Here is a 17,857-nt window from a genome sequence, read left to right on the forward strand (position 1 = left end):
TGGTTCGGCGAGGGGAACTTGCTCAGTACTTGCGCACATGTATCTTCCTCCGACAGCAATGCCTTGATGTCGTTCCAGTCGTATCTGATTTTTTTTCAAGCCAGTTTCTGCCGAACAGCGTTGGGCCATTGCCTGGGACAATCCATAGCAGTAACTTGTGAACCGTACCCTCAACGACACTTTAATTATGGCACTGCCAATCACCGTTATGAGTTCTTTGGTGTACGTGCGTAACTTGGCATTGACTGGACTCAGCCTGGGCCTCACAGCCTTAGTATCCCACAGCTTGTCGAATGTCCTCTGGCTCATTATCGATTGACTCACCCCGTGTCCAGTTCCATCGATACCGGCACCCCATTAAATTTCACGTTGATCATTATCGGTTTGCTCTTAGTTCGGAACAAGTACAGTCCATACACGTCCTCTTCTGGTATCTCGGATTGCGTATCCGGATCCGCGCTAGTCTGACCATCATCTTCCACATGGTGTGTCACAGCACGCTTGCTCATCTGTGGACACTTGCGCTGGAGATGTCCCACTCTCAGACAGCCTTTGCAACTATATTGCTTAAATTGGCACTGCTGATGCCGGTGATTTCCCCCACAACGCCAACATGGAGAAATCCGATGCATTCCCGCTGGTAGACTTTGGGCAGCCACAGGTTTCGCGTACGCAGTTGGGTAGGCCTTGCCATGTGCTGCTCTGCCGAACGGCGAATCAATCATATTTACAGTACTTGCCGAGTTTCGATTTTTCACTGATATCTGCTTTAGACTTCTATCCGTCGTCATGTATGACTGAACGATCGTGATGGCCCTGTTCAAGTCCAATGTCTCCACCGCCAGTAGTTTACGCAGGATCACCACGTGGTTGCTGCTGATTAAAAGAATTCCTACAGCATATCTGCCAACACAGCACTGAACTTACACGGTCCCGCTAGATGTCTCAGGTCGGCAACGAATTCCATTGCATTCTAGCCCTCTGAGCGAACATGCGTATAAAATCTGTATCTCGCGATGATGATGCCTTCGTCTGGCTTAAGGTGGTCCTGTACCAGTGTACACAATTTTTCATACGTATTCTCTGTTGGACTCACAGGCAGGAGTAGATTCTTTATCAGACCATAAATTTTTGGACCTTAGTGTAACAAAATTTGCAGACGACACAAAGATTAGTGGGAAAGCGGGTTGTGTAGAGGACACAGAAAGGCTGCAAAGAGATTTAGATAGGTTAAACGAATGGGCTAAGGTTTGGCAGATGGAATACAATGTCGGAAAGTGTGAGGTCATCCACCTTGGGGGAAAAAAAACAGTAAAAGGGAATATTATTTGAATGGGGAGAAATTACAACATGCTGCGGTGCAGAGGGACCTGGGGGTTGAATCCCAAAAAGTTAGTTTGCAGGTGCAGCAGGTAATCAGGAAGGTGAATGGAATGTTGGCCTTCATTGCGAGAGGGATGGAGTACAAAAGCAGGGAGGTCCTTCTGCAACTGTATAGGGTATTGGTGAGGCCGCACCTGGAGTACTGCGTGCAGTTTTGGTCACCTTACTTAAGGAAGGATATACTAGCTTTGGAGTGGGTACAGAGACGATTCACGAGGCTGATTCCGGAGATGAGGGGGTAACCTTATGATGATAGATTGAGTAGACTGGGTTTTTACTCGTTGGAGTTCAGAAGGATGAGGGGTGATCTTAGAGAAACATTTACAATAATGAAAGGGATAGACAAGATAGAGGCAGAGAGGTTGTTTCCACTGGTCGGGGGGACTAGAACTAGGGGGCACAGCCTCAAAATACAGGGGAGCCAATTTAAAACCGAGTTGAAAAGGAATTTCTTCTCCCAGAGGGTTGTGAATCTGTGGAATTCTCTGCCCAAGGAAGCAGTTGAGGCTAGCTCATTGAATGTATTCAAGTCACAGATAGATAGATTTTTAACCAATAAGGGAATTAAGGGTTACAGGGAGCGGGCGGGTAAGTGGAGCTGAGTCCATGGCCAGATCAGCCATGATCTTGTTAAATGGCGGAACAGGCTCGAGGAACTAGATGGCCTACTCCTGTTCCTAATTCTTATGTTCTTATGTTCTTGTAAACCGTGAGGAATACCGCCCGGTCCTATCTGCGTCGCCAACCTTCTGCATTTTGTTGGCCACGAAGAACTGATTCAAATGGCTCATAAAGTCTGCCCAATCTTCTTCTTCCACAAATTGCTCCAACAATCCAATCGTGCTTATTTTTGCATGCAAAGGTTCGTGTTGTGTATGCAATAACTGTTAGACTGCGTACTGTTTAACTCCAAGAGGTATAACCTTGGCTCTGCTTTATTAAGGCCCAAAGTGACTAATATACAAAATGGCTGGCCTTTTATACTTGGGCTGCACACCAGTGCGTGCAGCCCAGTGGCCTCCAACAGTGGCGCCATCTAGTGGCTAGTGATCCCAAAAGTACATACATGACAGGCCTGACCCCAGAAGATTCAGTGGGATTTGGAGTCATCCGTTGCAGCATGTACAAACCCTGTAACACTCTCTTGCTATCTATTCCTGAGAACATTGTGGAAAATTCACCTTGGAACGTTGGCACTCAAGGGCAATGTGTACTGACACTTTTGTACTATGAAAAACAGCCAGTGGTACAATTCTAGATCTTGCCTGGCCAAACTTGAGTTGTGTCTGGAGAAAGCATTTTAAGCTATGTAACATTAGGATGCAGTACTTGTGGTTATAGCTCCTGTCACTGCTGGTGATAGTAGTGGGAGCAAATGTCAAACCAAAGTATCGCACAATAATTATATCACACATATAATTTGGTATAAATGATTTTTCATATAGTATATACTGATACCAATGATACCAAAACACTGTAGTATGTTTGAATCTTTAATAGCTTCTGTTGTCCTGAAATTGTAGGTCATTGAAAATGGGAGGAAGCGTAAAGAAATTACTTATTCATAGCAGCACGGGGAACTTCAGTAAACACAGCCACAAAAGCTCTTTGAGTTTTGGAGGATCATCTAATCGCCCAAGGATAAGTATACAAGGAGACAAGATCTTGGACAAAGGTTATAGTGCAGGAGGAAGACACAGTGTACAGGTACAGTTTTATGTGATGAACATCTCAAATTATTATAACTGTGAACACTGGGATTTGTGCCAAAATCTCTCCATAAACACCTTGTCAATCTCGATTGTGCCATAGTTGGAGGCTCCTAGTGGTTGCAGGGCATTTTCTTTCTCTCCTCCCCACTTCATCATCATAGGGGAGGAGAAAAAAACTGATCTTGGGTACTCAAATTGTTGGTTTCAAAGCAGTATTGATGAAGATCTGAGGAAACTAATTCATTCAATTGAAATGTTTAAGACTGCGATCAATTCAGTGTTGTTAGGTAAGGGTAGTATCAAGAGATATGCAGAAATGGCAGATAAATGGAGTTGAGGTACAGGTCAGCCACAGCCTCATAGGCTCGAGGGACAGTATGGCCTACTCCTGTTCCTATGTTTCCATGTTCCACCCTTTCTGCCTGGGATCTTCTTAGGCGGTCCCTCGCATCGAGGATGACTTGCTTCCACACCAAAAAGGGATGAGTTCACAGGTGTTACAATGAGGGACCTGATATTCAAGGTCCCTTACTACATATTGAAGGGTGGAAGATGCCTGTGCATGGATTTTTTTAACGTGTGGTGGCCATTGCACGCCAGTCACCACATGGGCTTAACAGCGTAAGGTCTTGGTCCAGTGGCAAGGATTAACCAAGACGACTGGAGACCAATTCTGCTACACAGACCCAGTGCGCACACATAATGCAGTGTGAGCTGGCCTGTGCTGCCTCTGGGCCCTCGCCGCCCCTGGGCCCTTACCTCTCCTGGGCCCCGAACTCCCGCCTCTCCTGGGCCCTGATCACGTTCCTCTATGATCTCTCGCCGCTCCTTTGCCCCGACCTCACCATTCCTCTGCTGCTTGCCACCTCTCCTGCTGCACCTGCCCATGTTCCAGGCAGTGACCTGGATTATGGCGACATCCAATCATAAGAACATAAGAAATAGGAGCAGGAGTAGGCCATAAGGCCCCTCGAGCCTGCTCTGCCATTCAATAAGATCATGGCTGATCTGATTATGGACTCGGCTCCACTTCCCTGCCTGCTCCCCATAACCCCATATCCCCTTATTGTTTAAGAAACTGTCTATTTCTGTCTTAAATTTATTTAATGTCCCAACTTCCACAGCTCTCTGAGGCAGCAAATTCCACAGATTCACAACCCTCTGAGAGAAGAAATTTCTCCTCATCTCAGTTCTAAATGGGCGGCCCCTTATCCTAAGATCATGACCTCTAGTTCTTGTCTCCCCCACCAGTGGAAACATTCTCTCTGCATCCATCTTGTCAAGCCCCCTCATAAGCTTATATGTTTCTATAAGATCACCTCTCATTCTTCTGAATTCCAATGAGTAGAGACTCAACCTATTCAGCCTTTCCTCATAAGTCAACCCACTCACCCCCGGGATCAACCTAATGAACCTTCTCTGAACTGCCTCCACAGCAAGTATATCCTTTCGTAAATATGGAAACCAAAACTGCACGCGGTATTCCAGATGTGGCCTCACCAATACCCTGTGCAGCTGTAACAAGACTTCCCTGCTTTTATACTCCATCCCCTTTGCATAAAGGCCAAGATTCCATTGGTCTTCCTGATCACTTGCTATACCTGCATACTATCATTTTGTGTTTCATGCACAAGTACCCCCAGGTCCCGCTGTACTGCAGCACTTTGCAATCTTTCTCCATTTAAATAGTAACTTGCTCTTTGATTTTTTTCTGCCAAAGTGCATGACCTCACATTTTCCAATATTCTACTCCATCTGCCAAATTCTTGCCCACTCACTTAGCCTGTCGATGTCCTCCTGCAGCCTCTTTATGTCCTCTTCACACATTACCCTTCCTCCCATCTTTGTATCGTCAGCAAACTTGGCTATGTTACACTCAGTTCCCTCTTCCAAGTCGTTAATATAGATTGTAAATAGTTGGGGTACCAGCACTGATCCCTGCGGCACCCCACTCATTACTGATTGCCAACCAGTGAATGAACCATTTATCCCGACTCTGTTTTCTGTTTGTCAGCCAATCCTCTATCCATGCTAATATATTACCCCAACCCTGTGAACTTTTATCTTGTGCAGTAACCTTTTGTGTGGCACCTTGTCAAATGCCTTCTGGAAGTCCAAATACACCACATCCACTGGTTCTCCTTTATCCACCCTGTTCGTTACATCCTCAAAGAATTCCAACAAATTCGTCAAGCATGTCAAATTTGTCAATCCATTCGCCCTCCTCCAAGTCGTCACCCTCCTAAACTGGCTCGTGCCGCTCCTTTTAAGGATAGTATGGCTGGGAACACCCAAAATGTGGAAGGTTAAAAATATCATTATAAGAAGAAGGAATCTTCTCCTGGCTCAACAAGTTTATCCGGGAAGTATGATAGAGAATGGAAAAGTTCTGCGTGGATCCACTCGAATGTTACCAGGATTGAGGGGGTTACAGTTATGAAGAAAGACTTAAAAAGTTAGAGCTTTTTTCACTGGAGCTGTGATTTGATCGAGATCTTCAAGATTCTGAAATATTATGATAGAATAAATAGTGAGAGGTCATTTCCACTGGTTGACAAAGTGGTAACGAGATGACAGAAATTAAAGATAATTGCAAAATGTATAAAAGCAGAAGTAAGAAAAAACTCTATACAGAGGTTGGTTAGGATGTACAATTCTTTGTCAAAAAGTAACTTTTGAATCAGAGCCCATAAATTCTTTTAAAAGTAAATGAGGTAGTTGCTTAAAATGTATGGGGAGTGAACAGGAGGCTCACATTGAGATAAACAGCGGTGTAGAGTTGATGGTCAATAAATTCGGCCACGCAGCATGCACCTTTTTGGGTGCCAGCTGACCAATAAACTCCCAAAATGGTGGGCAGAAAAAGCGCAGAAACTTCTGGCTGGAAATGTGCTGCCCCGCTATATTGAATAAAGGGCAAAATAATTTATTTAAGATATGGTCCTGTGTGTCTTGCATTCATTGATCACGTCAACGATTTTCGAATGCCCCAGCGCTTTGCTCGCCACGTGCTGAACTCGCACAGTACCACGTGATGCTGACTGGCAGGAAGGACCTCGTACTTACCTGAATGTGGAGCCGGGAGGGGCAGGAGTGCTCCTTCTGACCCCACATTAAAAAATGCGGGCTGATTTCCCCCCCCACTTCCCCCAACCCCGGATTCCAACCTCCCTGCACCTCCCCCCCCCCCCACCCAGTCCCCTGCCCCACCAACCCTGACATTAATCACCCATCTCTGGCCCGATGCCCGATTGCTCACCCCGGGCCTGGAGCCTGATAGTTCATCCTTCCTCACTTACCTGAGGGCCAACTTCATCCCTTGATCTGCTGAGTTAGCTGATCTCAAAGGGGTGCTTTATTTGACCACAGTGCACCTGGACTTGTGAGATGAAAAAAATTCACAAGAGTCCCCTTTCTGGAAGTGCACGTGTGGATATCAAGTGAAAACACAACCAGATTTGGTCAAATAGCTTCTTAATATTCACTTTCAAGACTTCGATGTGCATAATGGTCACTTGGGTAAGGTGTCCAGTGAAGCATATCTCAGGAAGGAATCAACACCTCAGGAAAGAGGGAAGCGGAGAAAATTGGAAAGCCCCAAATTATAGTTGGAAATAACCTGGCTTCTCCTGGCCCACAAAGAAACAAAAAAATTACTTCCCTTTTTGGCCCTCTTCTGGACCCACTCCTCCTTTGAGCCCGGTGCTCCTGTTGAGGCTGGTACTGGGTGTCAAATGCGGCTGTCCAATGTTAATGTCTGAATAACATCAGACCCGGACTTTTGAATTTAAATGAGGCCCTTGCCTGCCAGGTGCGAGGGCCTCGCTGGCTGGCCAGCTCATACCTATTAAAATGATGCGTGGCATGAAGATGTTTGAGAAGGTCACTGTAAAGATATTAACCTTCCCACGCCCCATTCTTGTTGCTCTTTGGGATTAAAATCATGGCTTTTGTGTTTCACTGCGACCCAGGAAAGATGCCAAAACTTTTGCAGCCAAAGATAATCGATCTCTGAGGGGATCATTTAACTTAAACATAAGCCCCTATAGCTCTATTAGGAGCAGAAGATAAAATCAACCTATTTGTTGGCCTCCTTTCCCGTCTTGGAGAAGCTTGGCAACACTCTGATTTTGCTTCCAATGCATCAAGATTTGCACTGTTCATGTGCCCTTACAGGTGCCGGACTCGCAAATGACCCCATCCTTTCAATTTTTAATGGAGTTTTAATGCCGCGACTTCAGAGCACATAGCTGGCAGAGTAGCCCGATCAGAATTTGGGGTCCTAATCTTTACAAAACTAGATTTTTATGCTAATATTAAAGCAAAATACTGCGGATGCTGGAAACCTGACCTTAAAACAGAAAATTCTGGAAATACTCCAGGTCAGGCAGCATCTGTGGAGAGAGAAACAGAGTTAACTTTTCAGGTCAATGACCTTTGAGTACTGACAAAAAATAATTGATCTAAAATGTTAACTCTGTTTTTCTCATCACAGATGATGCCTGACCTGTCATGTATGTAGACCATGTATACTAACTGTATAGTCACATAAGGTGTGCTACCAGAGGGCACTGCGGTGGGAGACCTGAGGGTCACCTGCATAGGTGTGCAGGGCCCAGTATACAAGGCTGCCCACCATGCCTGTGCCTCACTCTGGAGTTACAATAAATGGGACTACGGTCACAACAGCTCAAGTACAATATTAGTCCTTGTGGAGCCATTCATAAGAGTATTAAAGACATAACAACTGGCGACGAGATTACGAACTTTCACGCAAAAATGACTAACGGTGCATTAGAAAAGTTCACAGAGGGTGAAGATTGGGAAGCCTTTACAGAGCGGCTCAACCAATATTTCGTAGCAAATGACCTAGTAGGCGATGATCCGGCCACGCTGCAGATAAGTGCAGAGCTATCCTGTTGACCAGTTGTGGGCCCGGGGTCTATGGCCTCGTCAGAGTCTTGCTTGCACCAGAGAAAACAACGACCAAGTCATACGAGGAACTGCAAGTGCTAATTCCGGACCAACTCAAACCGAAGGAGAGCATCCTCACGGCCAGGCATTGATTTTATACACACCGACGCCCCGAGGGCCAGGAAATCGCGAAGTATGCTGCCGACCTCAGAAGGCTGGCAGGACTGTGTGAATTTGGCGCATCCCTCGCCGATGCGTTGCGGGACGTCTTCGTAATTGGCATCGGTCATGAGGCCCTTCTTCACAGACTACTGTCTGCCAAAACCACCATCACTCTGCAGAAGGCCATCAGCATCAGCCAGGCATTCATAACCTCAAGCTGCAGCTCCAAGCAGATAATGACTCACTCTCAGGACTCAAACCCAGCAAGTACTGTAAATAGAATGGCGCCTTTCACAGGCAGAACTGTTGAACGTGAATCTGCCCAGGGCAGAGCGAACAGGCCCCTGAGTCCCACCGAGGGGTGCAAATGTAAGTCGAGTAGCACCATGCTGGCGTTGCGGAGGTAATCACAGGGCTCATTAGTGCCGGTTCAGAGACTATGTGTGCAAAGGCTGCAGCACAAAGGGCCACCTCCAGCGAATGTGCAAAAGAGCTGTGACTCACCATGTGGAAGAGGAGTCAGCAGATGGCTGTGAATCCAGCGCGGATTACGAGGAGATGGCTAGAGAGGCAGCTCAGTCCCAAGACGAAGTGTATGGAGTATATACCTGCACCTCAGATTGTCCTCCAGTAATAATGGAAGTCGAGATGAATGGCGTTTCAGTCTACATGTAAGCGGACGCAGGGGCGAGTCAGTCAGTAATGAGACAGGTAGCCTTTGAGAGGCTATGGAACGATCAAGCTGAACGACCCAAGCTGGTCCCGGTTCAGGCAAAACTGCGCACCTACACCAAGGAACTGATATCAGTTGTTGGTAGTGCGGATGTAAGTGTATCCCATGATGGCGCGGTGCACAATTTACCATTGTGGATTGTTTCAGGTGATCGACCAACGCTACTTGGAAGTAGATGGACGGGGAAGATTCATTGGAACTGGGAAGACTTCATTCCCCCCAGCGATCGATGTCCCCTGTGCTCAGAGACAGAGCAAGCCCTCACCTTCGGTGGGACCAGGCACCGGAGAGCAGATCTGCGTAGCCCCCGAGACACAGACCGCTCATCACGACTGCGTGGCGATGATCTGGCCGAGACGACCCGAACACACCTTCCCAGTTTTAGTGGCAGGACTCCTGGGGAGGAAGATTGGATCCGAGGGCGCCTTCCCAGCTTCAGTGGTAGAATCCCTGGGAAAGAAGATCGCGACAGTCGACATCATGGACAGGGAAAAGATGGCGTCCAAACCATGAGGTGCAGTGCTAATGTAGCAACGACACGTGGTTTCACGCAAGGAAGATGATTGGGGTAAAAGTAGTAAGGCCATTTTAAAGGAGGCCAGCAACCCGCCATTTCTGAATGAACTGCTTGAAATTGGTAACCAATGTAAAAGTCCAGCTGTAACGAGCAAAATGTTGTTGAGCGATGTCGGATGCAAATTGCAATCCGCCAGTGTAGCGGGCGAACACGTACCGGTCGTATACAGGTCCAGCGGGCTACCCAATGCTGTAGCCTACATCCTCGGGACCAGAACAATGTATCATAAAGTGTCCCCACAGCTGACAGAAGGAGACAAGCCGCAGAGTAAACGATCCCCGGAGAGCAGAGGCACCGGTAACGATACCCTGCCTCAGATTGGTTTAACATTGCAGGCACCCGATGGCATGAACCGCCACGGGCCAGAAACAGTAAACTGCGCCTATGCTCGCAGTTGGCTACCATCGCCCACCACCCGGGTGGAAAAGGCGCAGCCCACAAACCCAATCGCCACCACGGCAATGCCCAAGAGCGAAGGGTCACCCGCAATGGCTCCTCCGAATGTGACCTGGACCAGCCAGGTTCCCAAACTAGTGAGTGCCCACAACGGTGCCCTGAAGGAAAGCGAGTCAGCAGTCCCCTGCGAACTGCTAGACAAGACGAGGCAGCCCCACCATCGCTCAGACGAAATGCTCGCTCGCTCAGACCGCTTCCCATGGAGCAGCAGCGACACTGTGCAATCGAAAAGGACAGGGAGGTCACAGACACATCAGCTGTCTTTGGGCCTGCCCGACACTAGGAGTAACGGCGAGAGCCCTGAGCTCCGGCAACTCAGCTCACCTCGCCCACAGTCTCACTAGCATTATATGAGTGCTGGCCACAAGTGGTAGGGTTGCGGAGTGGATAGTCCTTGCCTCCGAGCAGCCACCCTCGAGTTTGGCGTGATGGCTGGAAGATTGCTGGCACACCGGAATGGTGCAGGATGAAGGCATCATGACTGCTGCTAGGATAACAGGCATTCACCATCATGATGCACTGGGTGCAGTCACACATCAACTACACATTAAGTGAGTGGTAGCCTTTGTGGTTACGGAACATCTCAGGATTGATATACTGTGCCCGCAAAGCCACGTATATGCAGTCGATGGTGCCCTGCACCATGGGGAAGTCCACTATCATGGTAAAGCCACATGCATGTCCTGCTTCTCTCTGTTCAAAGAGAAAACAATTGTCAATGTCCTTAGATGCTCTAATAATGACTCTACGAGGCAGTGTGTTGTACTTGAACTGTAGTGACCGTAGTCCTTTATTAGTTAACTCCAGAGTGAGGATCACACCTGGTGGCCTGCCTTTTATACTAGGCCAGGCACACCTGTACAGGTAACCTACGAGTCTCCCACTGCTGTGCCCTCTGATGGCACACCTTGTGATAGTACCAACAGTAGCCATGTAGGATACATGACATCGCTCCCCCCTGAGCCCTCAGTGCAAATCGCCTCTGCATTAACTGTGCTCTGGGCTTAGCTCGATGTGGGTTCTGTCTGGTTGACCCTTGGCGGGTCACTTCAACCTTGAGTGAGTAGTTGGTGCAGTAGCATGCTGGAGGTTACTGTTTGTGTATGTGTGTCCCTGACCACACCATTCTCCCCCACCCCTCCCACATCGATGATGGCAGGGGCTCCTGGCATTCATGTATATTCAAGTTCCGGTAAGTGGGTTTTGCATTTTTTTGTGTGTGGTTCCGTGGTGCAACAAATGCGTGAGGACAAGCTAGTTCCGGAGCTGCTGCGTTGTGTCCCTGCAGTCTGGTGGCAGCTCAGTGCCCGGTGCTGGCAGGGGGAACCCGGTCAGGACAGTTCACAAATGCCTGTGACCTCCCTGTCCTTTCTTTGCGCCCCAGGTGGCTGCTGCTCCCTGAGGAGCTGTCGTCAAGCAGTGCACAGGGAACTGCTGACTCGCTGGCCTGAGCGTTGTTTTGGTTTGGAATCTTGGCTGGTGCCTGGTTCCTTTGGGGGAACAGTGGCGGGTGACCCTACATCTAAGGTATGGCCTTGGTGGCGGTGGGGTCTGGGGACTGCGCCTTAGTACAGTCTGCTCCTTCAGACTCGTGGCAGTTGGTGCCATCGTTTGCCTGAGAGGTGGAGCCGACCAGGGACATGGTATCGATACCGGTGCCGTTGCCCTGCTGAGGTCGCTTGCTCTGCAGCTCATGTGTGTTGGCTGTTTGTGGCCACACTTCATGGTGCATGACTCTGGTTGCTGGGATGCAGGCTACAGCATTGGGTAGCTCGCTGGACCTGTGTGCACTCGATGGTTGTCTGCATGCTGCATTGGCTGCGTGCAGTTGAAATCTTGCATCGCACAACTTTTCCTTAATTATGATGGACACTCTGTGGGTCTGATCGCGATCGCGTGACTTTTCCTCGCTGGTTGCATGTGCACAGTTCATATCATCAATTACACATTGTACATAATTGTTGTGTATCTGTAAAGCACCACCAGGGAGCTCATCCCCTGAAGTCCCAAGGGATCCCAGCATCCCTTGGGAGCACTGAATATAAGCTGGCCCCTAAGGCCTGTTCCTCACTCTGGAGTGTCTTAATAAAGACTGAGGTCACTGTTACTTTAAGCTCCCTGTGTGCAGCCTCATCTGTGTTAGGAACACAATAACTGGCGACGACAATACGAATCCAACGCAAAGATGCAACAACCCTTGGGCATCCTGGAGAAGTTTCCGGAGGGTGAGGACTGGGAAGCCTATGTCGAACGGCTAGACCAGTACTTTGTAGCCAACGAGCTGGACGGAGAAGGAAGCGCTGCAAAAAGGAGAGCGGTCCTCCTCACAGTCTGCAGGGCACTGACCTACAGCCTCATGAAGAATCTTCTGGCTCCGGTGAAACCCACAGATAAGTCGTATGAGGAGCTGTGTACACTGGTTCATAAGCATCTTAACCCGAGGGAGAGCGTGCTGGTGGCGAGGTATCGGTTTTACACGTGCCAGCGATTTGAAGGTCAGGAAGTGGCGAGCTACGTCGCCGAGCTAAAGCGACTTGCAGGACAATGTGAGTTTGATGGCTACCTGGAGCAAATGCTCAGAGACTTTTTTGTACTGGGTATTGGCCACGAGATCATCCTACGAAAATTTTTGACTGTAGAGACACTGACCCTCAGTAAGGCCATTGCGATAGCACAGGCGTTTATGTCCACCAGTGATAACACCAAACAAATCTCTCAGCACACAAGTGATAGCAATGTTCATAAATTAATTGGAACTGTGTTTGCGAGCAGAAATGTACAGGGCAGAACCCACGAGTCTGCAACTGCCAGCAGGCCTCAGGTGACCCAGATGACTCAGAGTCCCCAACAAAGGATGAATGCAAGGCAATTCACACCTTGGCGTTGTGGAGGCTTCCATTCAGCCTATTCATGCCGCTTAAAAGGGTATGTTTGCAAGAGCTGTGGAACAATGGGGCACCTCCAATGAGCTTGCAAACGAGCTGCAAGCTCTGCAAAACCTGCTAACCACCACGTGGCAGAGGAAGATCGGTTCATGGTGGATCAAAGCAATTTCGAGCCTCAGAGAGGAGGCAGATGCTGAAGTACACGGGTTGCACACATTTTCGACGAAATGTCCACCTATAATGCTAAACGTAAAATTGAATGGCTTACCCGTAGCCATGGAACTGGACACTGCCGCTAGCCAATCCATCATGAGTAAAAAGATGTTTGAGAGACTGTGGTGCAACAAAGCATTCAGACCAGTCCTGAGCCCCATCCACACGAAACTGAGAATGTACACAAAAGAGCTCATCACTGTCCTGGGCAGTGCCATGGTCAAGGTCACCTACAAGGGCACGGTGCACGAACTGCCTCTCTGGATTGTCCCGGACGATGGCCCCACACTGCTTGGAAGGAGCTGGCTGGGCAAAATCTGCTGGAACTGGGATGACATCTGAGCGCTATCACATGTTGATGAGGCCTCATGTACCCAGGTTCTAAACAAATTTCCTTTCCTTTTTGAGCCAGGCATTGGAAACTTTTCCGGGGCGAAGGTGCGGATCCACTTGGTCCCAGAGGCACGACAAGGCGCGAGCGGTACCTCAAATGATGAGGGAGAGAGTGGAAATTGAGCTGGACAGGCTGCAACGCGAGGGCATCATCTCCCCAGTGGAATTCAGCGAGTGGGCCAGCCCGATTGTTCCAGTACTCCAAAGTGATGGCTCGGTCAGGATTTGCGGCGATTATAAAGTAACTATTAATCGTTTCTCGCTACAGGACTAATACCCGCTACCTAAGACAGATGACCTATTTGCGACGCTGGCAGGAGGCAAAACGTTCACCAAGCTCGACCTGACTTCGGCCTACATGACGCAGGAGCTGGAGGAGTCTTCGAAGGGCCTCACCTGCATCAACACGCACAAGGGACTGTTCATCTACAACAGATGCCCGTTTGGAATTCGGTCGGCTGCAGCGATCTTCCAGAGAAACATGGAGAGCGTACTCAAGTCGGCACCACACACGGTGGTCTTTCAGGACGACATACTTGTCACGGATCGGGACACCGCCGAGCACCTACAAAACCTGGAGGAGGTCCTCCAGCGACTGGATCGCGTAGGGCTGCGGCTGAAGAGGTCAAAATGCATATCATGGCAACAAGTGGAGTTTTTGGGGAGAAAGATCGCGGCGGACGGCATTCAGCCTCTGTGTTGGCGTCTGTGGGCCAGCAGGAAAACGCCCAGGCCACAGAACGTCACGGAGCTGCGGTCGTTCCTGGGACTCCTCAACTATTTTGGTAACTTCCTACCGGGTTTAAGCACCCTTTTAGAGCCCCTACATGTGTTATTGCGTAAAGGTGAGAACTGGGTATGGGGAAAAAAACCAAGTAATTGCTTTTGAGAAAGTCAGAAATATTTTCTGCTCCAACAAGCTGCTCCTATTGTATAATCCATGTAAAAGACTTGTGCTAGCATGTGACGTGTCGTCATACGGAGTTGGGTGTGTATTACAACAAGCTAACGTTGCAGGGAAGTTGCAACCTGTCGCCTATGCCTCCAGGAGCTTGTCTAAGGCCGAGAGGGCCTACAACATGATTGAGAAAGAGGCATTAGCGTGTGTGTTCGGGGTAAAGAAAATGCATCAGTACCTGTTTGGCCTCAAATTTGAGCTGGAAACCGATCACAAGCCCCTCACATCCCTGTTCACTGAAAACAAAGGGATAAATACTAATGCCTCAGCCCGCATACAAAGGTGGCCACTCGCGCTATCAGCGTATAACTATACCATCCACCACAGGCCAGGCACCGAGAACTGTGCGGATGCTCTCAGTCGGCTACCATTGGCCACCACGGGGGTGGAAATGGCGCAGCCTGCAAACTTGTTGAAGGTGGTGCAGCCCGCAGACTTGTTGATGGTCATGGAAGCGTTTGAAAATGATAAATCACCTGTCACGGCCCGCCAGATTAGGACTTGGATCAGCCAAGATCCTCTGCTGTCCCTAGTAAAAAACTGCGTGCTGCATGGGAGCTGGGCCAGCATCCCCATTGAAATGCAAGAGCCAATCAAGCCGTTCCAGCGGCGAAAGGACGAGCTGTCCATTCAGGCAGACTGCCTGTTGTGGGGTAACCGCGTAGTGCTACCAAAAAAGGGCAGGGAGACGTTCATCTCGGATCTCCACAGCACACACCCGGGAATAGTAATGATGAAAGCGATATCCAGATTCCACATGTGGTGGCCCAGTATCGACTCTGACTTAGAGTCCTGTGTATGGCATTGCAGCGTATGTGCTCAGTTGAGCAACGCGCCCAGAGAGGCACCACTAAGTTTGTGGTCCTGGCCCTCCAGACCATGGTCGAGGATCCATGTCGACTATGCGGGCCTGTTTCTCGGTAAAATGTTCCTGCTGGTGGTGGATGCTTTTTCAAAATGGATTGAATGTGAAATAATGTCGGGAAGCACCATCACCGCCACCATTGAAAGCCTGAGGGCCATGTTTGCCACCCACGGCCTGCCTGACATACTGGTCAGTGACAGCGGACCATGTTTCACCAGTGCCAAATTTAAAGAATTCATGACCTGCAATGGGATCAAACATGTCACCTCAGCCCTGTTTAAACCAGCCTCCAATGGGCAGGCAGAGCGGGCAGTACAAACCATCAAAAAGAGCCTTAAACGAGTCACAGAAGGCTCACTCCAAAACCCGCCTGTCCCGAGTACTGCTCGGCTACCGCACGAGACCCCACTCACTCACGGGATGCCCCCGGCTGAGCTACTCATGAAAAGGACACTTAAAACCAGACTCTCGCTGGTTCACCCCAACCTGCATGACCTGCGAGAGCAGGCGGCAGCAACAAAATGTAAACGATGGTCGCGCCACTGTGTCATGGGAAATTGATCTGAATGACGCTGTTTATGTGCTAAACTATGGACATGGACCCAAGTAGATCGAGCACGGTGATAGCTAAAGACAGGAATAGGGTGTTTGTAGTCAAACTAGACAATGGACAAATTTGCAGAAAGCACCTGGACCAAACGAGGCTACGGTTCACAGACTGCCCTGAACAACCCACAGCACCTTTTTCGAGCCCACAACACACACCCAAAGGATCAACGACATCACGCCGGACCAGGAAATCGAACCCATCACGCCCAACAGCCCAGCAAGGCCAGGCTCACCTTGCAGCCCTGCAGGGCCAACAACACGCCAACCCAGCGAAGGCACAGCCAACACACCAGAACAGACATTTGTACCGAGGCGGTCCACCAGGGAAAGAAAGGCTCCCGACCGCCTCACCTTGTAAATAGTTTTCATTTTGACTTTGGCGGGGTAGTGATGTTGTGTATCTGTAAAGCATGCACTCCCATGTTCCGCCACCAGGGAGCTCATCCCCTGAAGTCCCAAGGGATCCCAGCATCCCTTGGGAGCACTGTATATAAGCTGGCCCCTAAGGCCTGTTCCTCACTCTGGAGTGTCTTAATAAAGACTGAGGTCACTGTTACTTTAACCTCCCTGTGTGCAGCCTCATCTGTGTTAGGGACACAATAATAATCTCACGACTTTTCCTCGCTGGTTGCATGTACACAATTACACCTTTTACATGATCAGTTACACATTTTGTCTCTGACTTACAGTTCTTATTACATTGCTTGAGTGTGTGGAACTGTCCCTTTAATTGTAGTGTGTTGCAGGCCTCCTTTAAGAGAGCCTTGCTTGCTTTACCCCAATCCACTTCTCCGTTTGGTGCCACATGTTGCTCCATCAGTGCTGCACCTCGTGGTCTGGCCGCAGCCATCTTTGTCTTCAGCGCCTCACCTCGTGGTTTGGGCGGCATCTTTCCTTCATCCACGATGTCGACTGCGGTGATCCCCTTCTCCCCGGGTTCTGCAACCGAAGCTGGGAAGTTGCCTTTGTATCCGATTTTCTTCCTCCGGAGTCCTGCCACTGGAGCCTGGAAGGTGCGTTCGGGTCGTCTCAGTTGGATCATCTCCACGCAGTCGTGCTGAGCAGTATGTGTCTTGGGTGCCGGGTCCACTCTCAGGTGAGGGCTTGCTTTGCCTCTGAGCGTAAAGGGCTTCAATCGCTGGAGGGGTGAAATCTTTCCACTTCCAATGGATCTTCTCCATCCACCTTCTGCCGAGCAGCGTGGTCCATCATTTGCACAGAGGTAACTTGTGCACCGCGCCATCATGGAGTACCTTTACATTCACACTACCAACGACTGGGATCATTTCATCGGTGTAGGTGCGCAGCTTTGCCTGAACCGGGACCAACTCGGGTCATTCAGCCTGATAGTTCCACAGCCTCTCAAAGGCTCCTTGATTCATCACTGACTGGCTCGGCCCTGTGTCCACTTCCATGAAGACTGGAACTTCCTCTATCTTGACTTCTATCTTCAGCGGGGAACACTCGGTGGTGCAGGTAAACATACTATGTACCCCCCGTGGGGCTGGGCTGCCTCTCTGTCTATCGTTTCATAATCCACGCTGGATTCATGGCCATCTGCAGACTCTTCATCGACACAGTGAGTCATATTTCTCTTATACATTCGCTGGAGGTGGCCCTTTGTGCTGCAGCCTTTGCATACATAGTCTTTAAAACGGCACTGGTGAGCCCTGCGATTCCCTCTGCAACGCCAGCATGGTGCTACTCGATTAGCCCCTCTCGGCGGACTTTGAGTTAAGGGACTCTGCTTGTTCTCTCTTCCCTGAGAGAGTTCGCGTTCTTTAGTCCAGCCTCTAAATGGCGCCACTCTGTGCACAGTACCTGTCGGGTTTGAGTCCTGAGGCTGAGACATCTGCCGAGAGCCGCAGGTCGAGGTCACAGAGATGGCCATCTGCAGTGTGACTGTGGTATCCACTGACAGTAGCTCGTGAAGAAGGCCCTCATGGCCAATTTCAATGACAAAAATGTCCCGCAGCGCTTCGTGGGTGCTGAAGTGG

The 17,857-nt window shown here is 49.4% G+C and overlaps 1 protein-coding gene across 3 annotated transcripts in view; it reads left to right on the plus strand.

Annotated features, from left to right (window-relative positions):
* The window catches only part of dnai4 (dynein axonemal intermediate chain 4), a 172,634-nt gene that overhangs the window by 12,021 nt on the left and 142,756 nt on the right, over positions 1–17,857 (plus strand). For all 3 annotated transcript variants that reach the window (XM_070886135.1, XM_070886137.1, XM_070886136.1), the window contains exon 2: positions 2,907–3,090. In XM_070886135.1, coding sequence (XP_070742236.1) covers positions 2,907–3,090 — 184 coding nt within the window. The remainder of the gene's footprint in view (positions 1–2,906; positions 3,091–17,857) is intronic.

This window comes from Pristiophorus japonicus, chromosome 8, assembly GCF_044704955.1.
Source record: "Pristiophorus japonicus isolate sPriJap1 chromosome 8, sPriJap1.hap1, whole genome shotgun sequence".
Classification (NCBI taxonomy): domain Eukaryota; kingdom Metazoa; phylum Chordata; class Chondrichthyes; family Pristiophoridae; genus Pristiophorus; species Pristiophorus japonicus.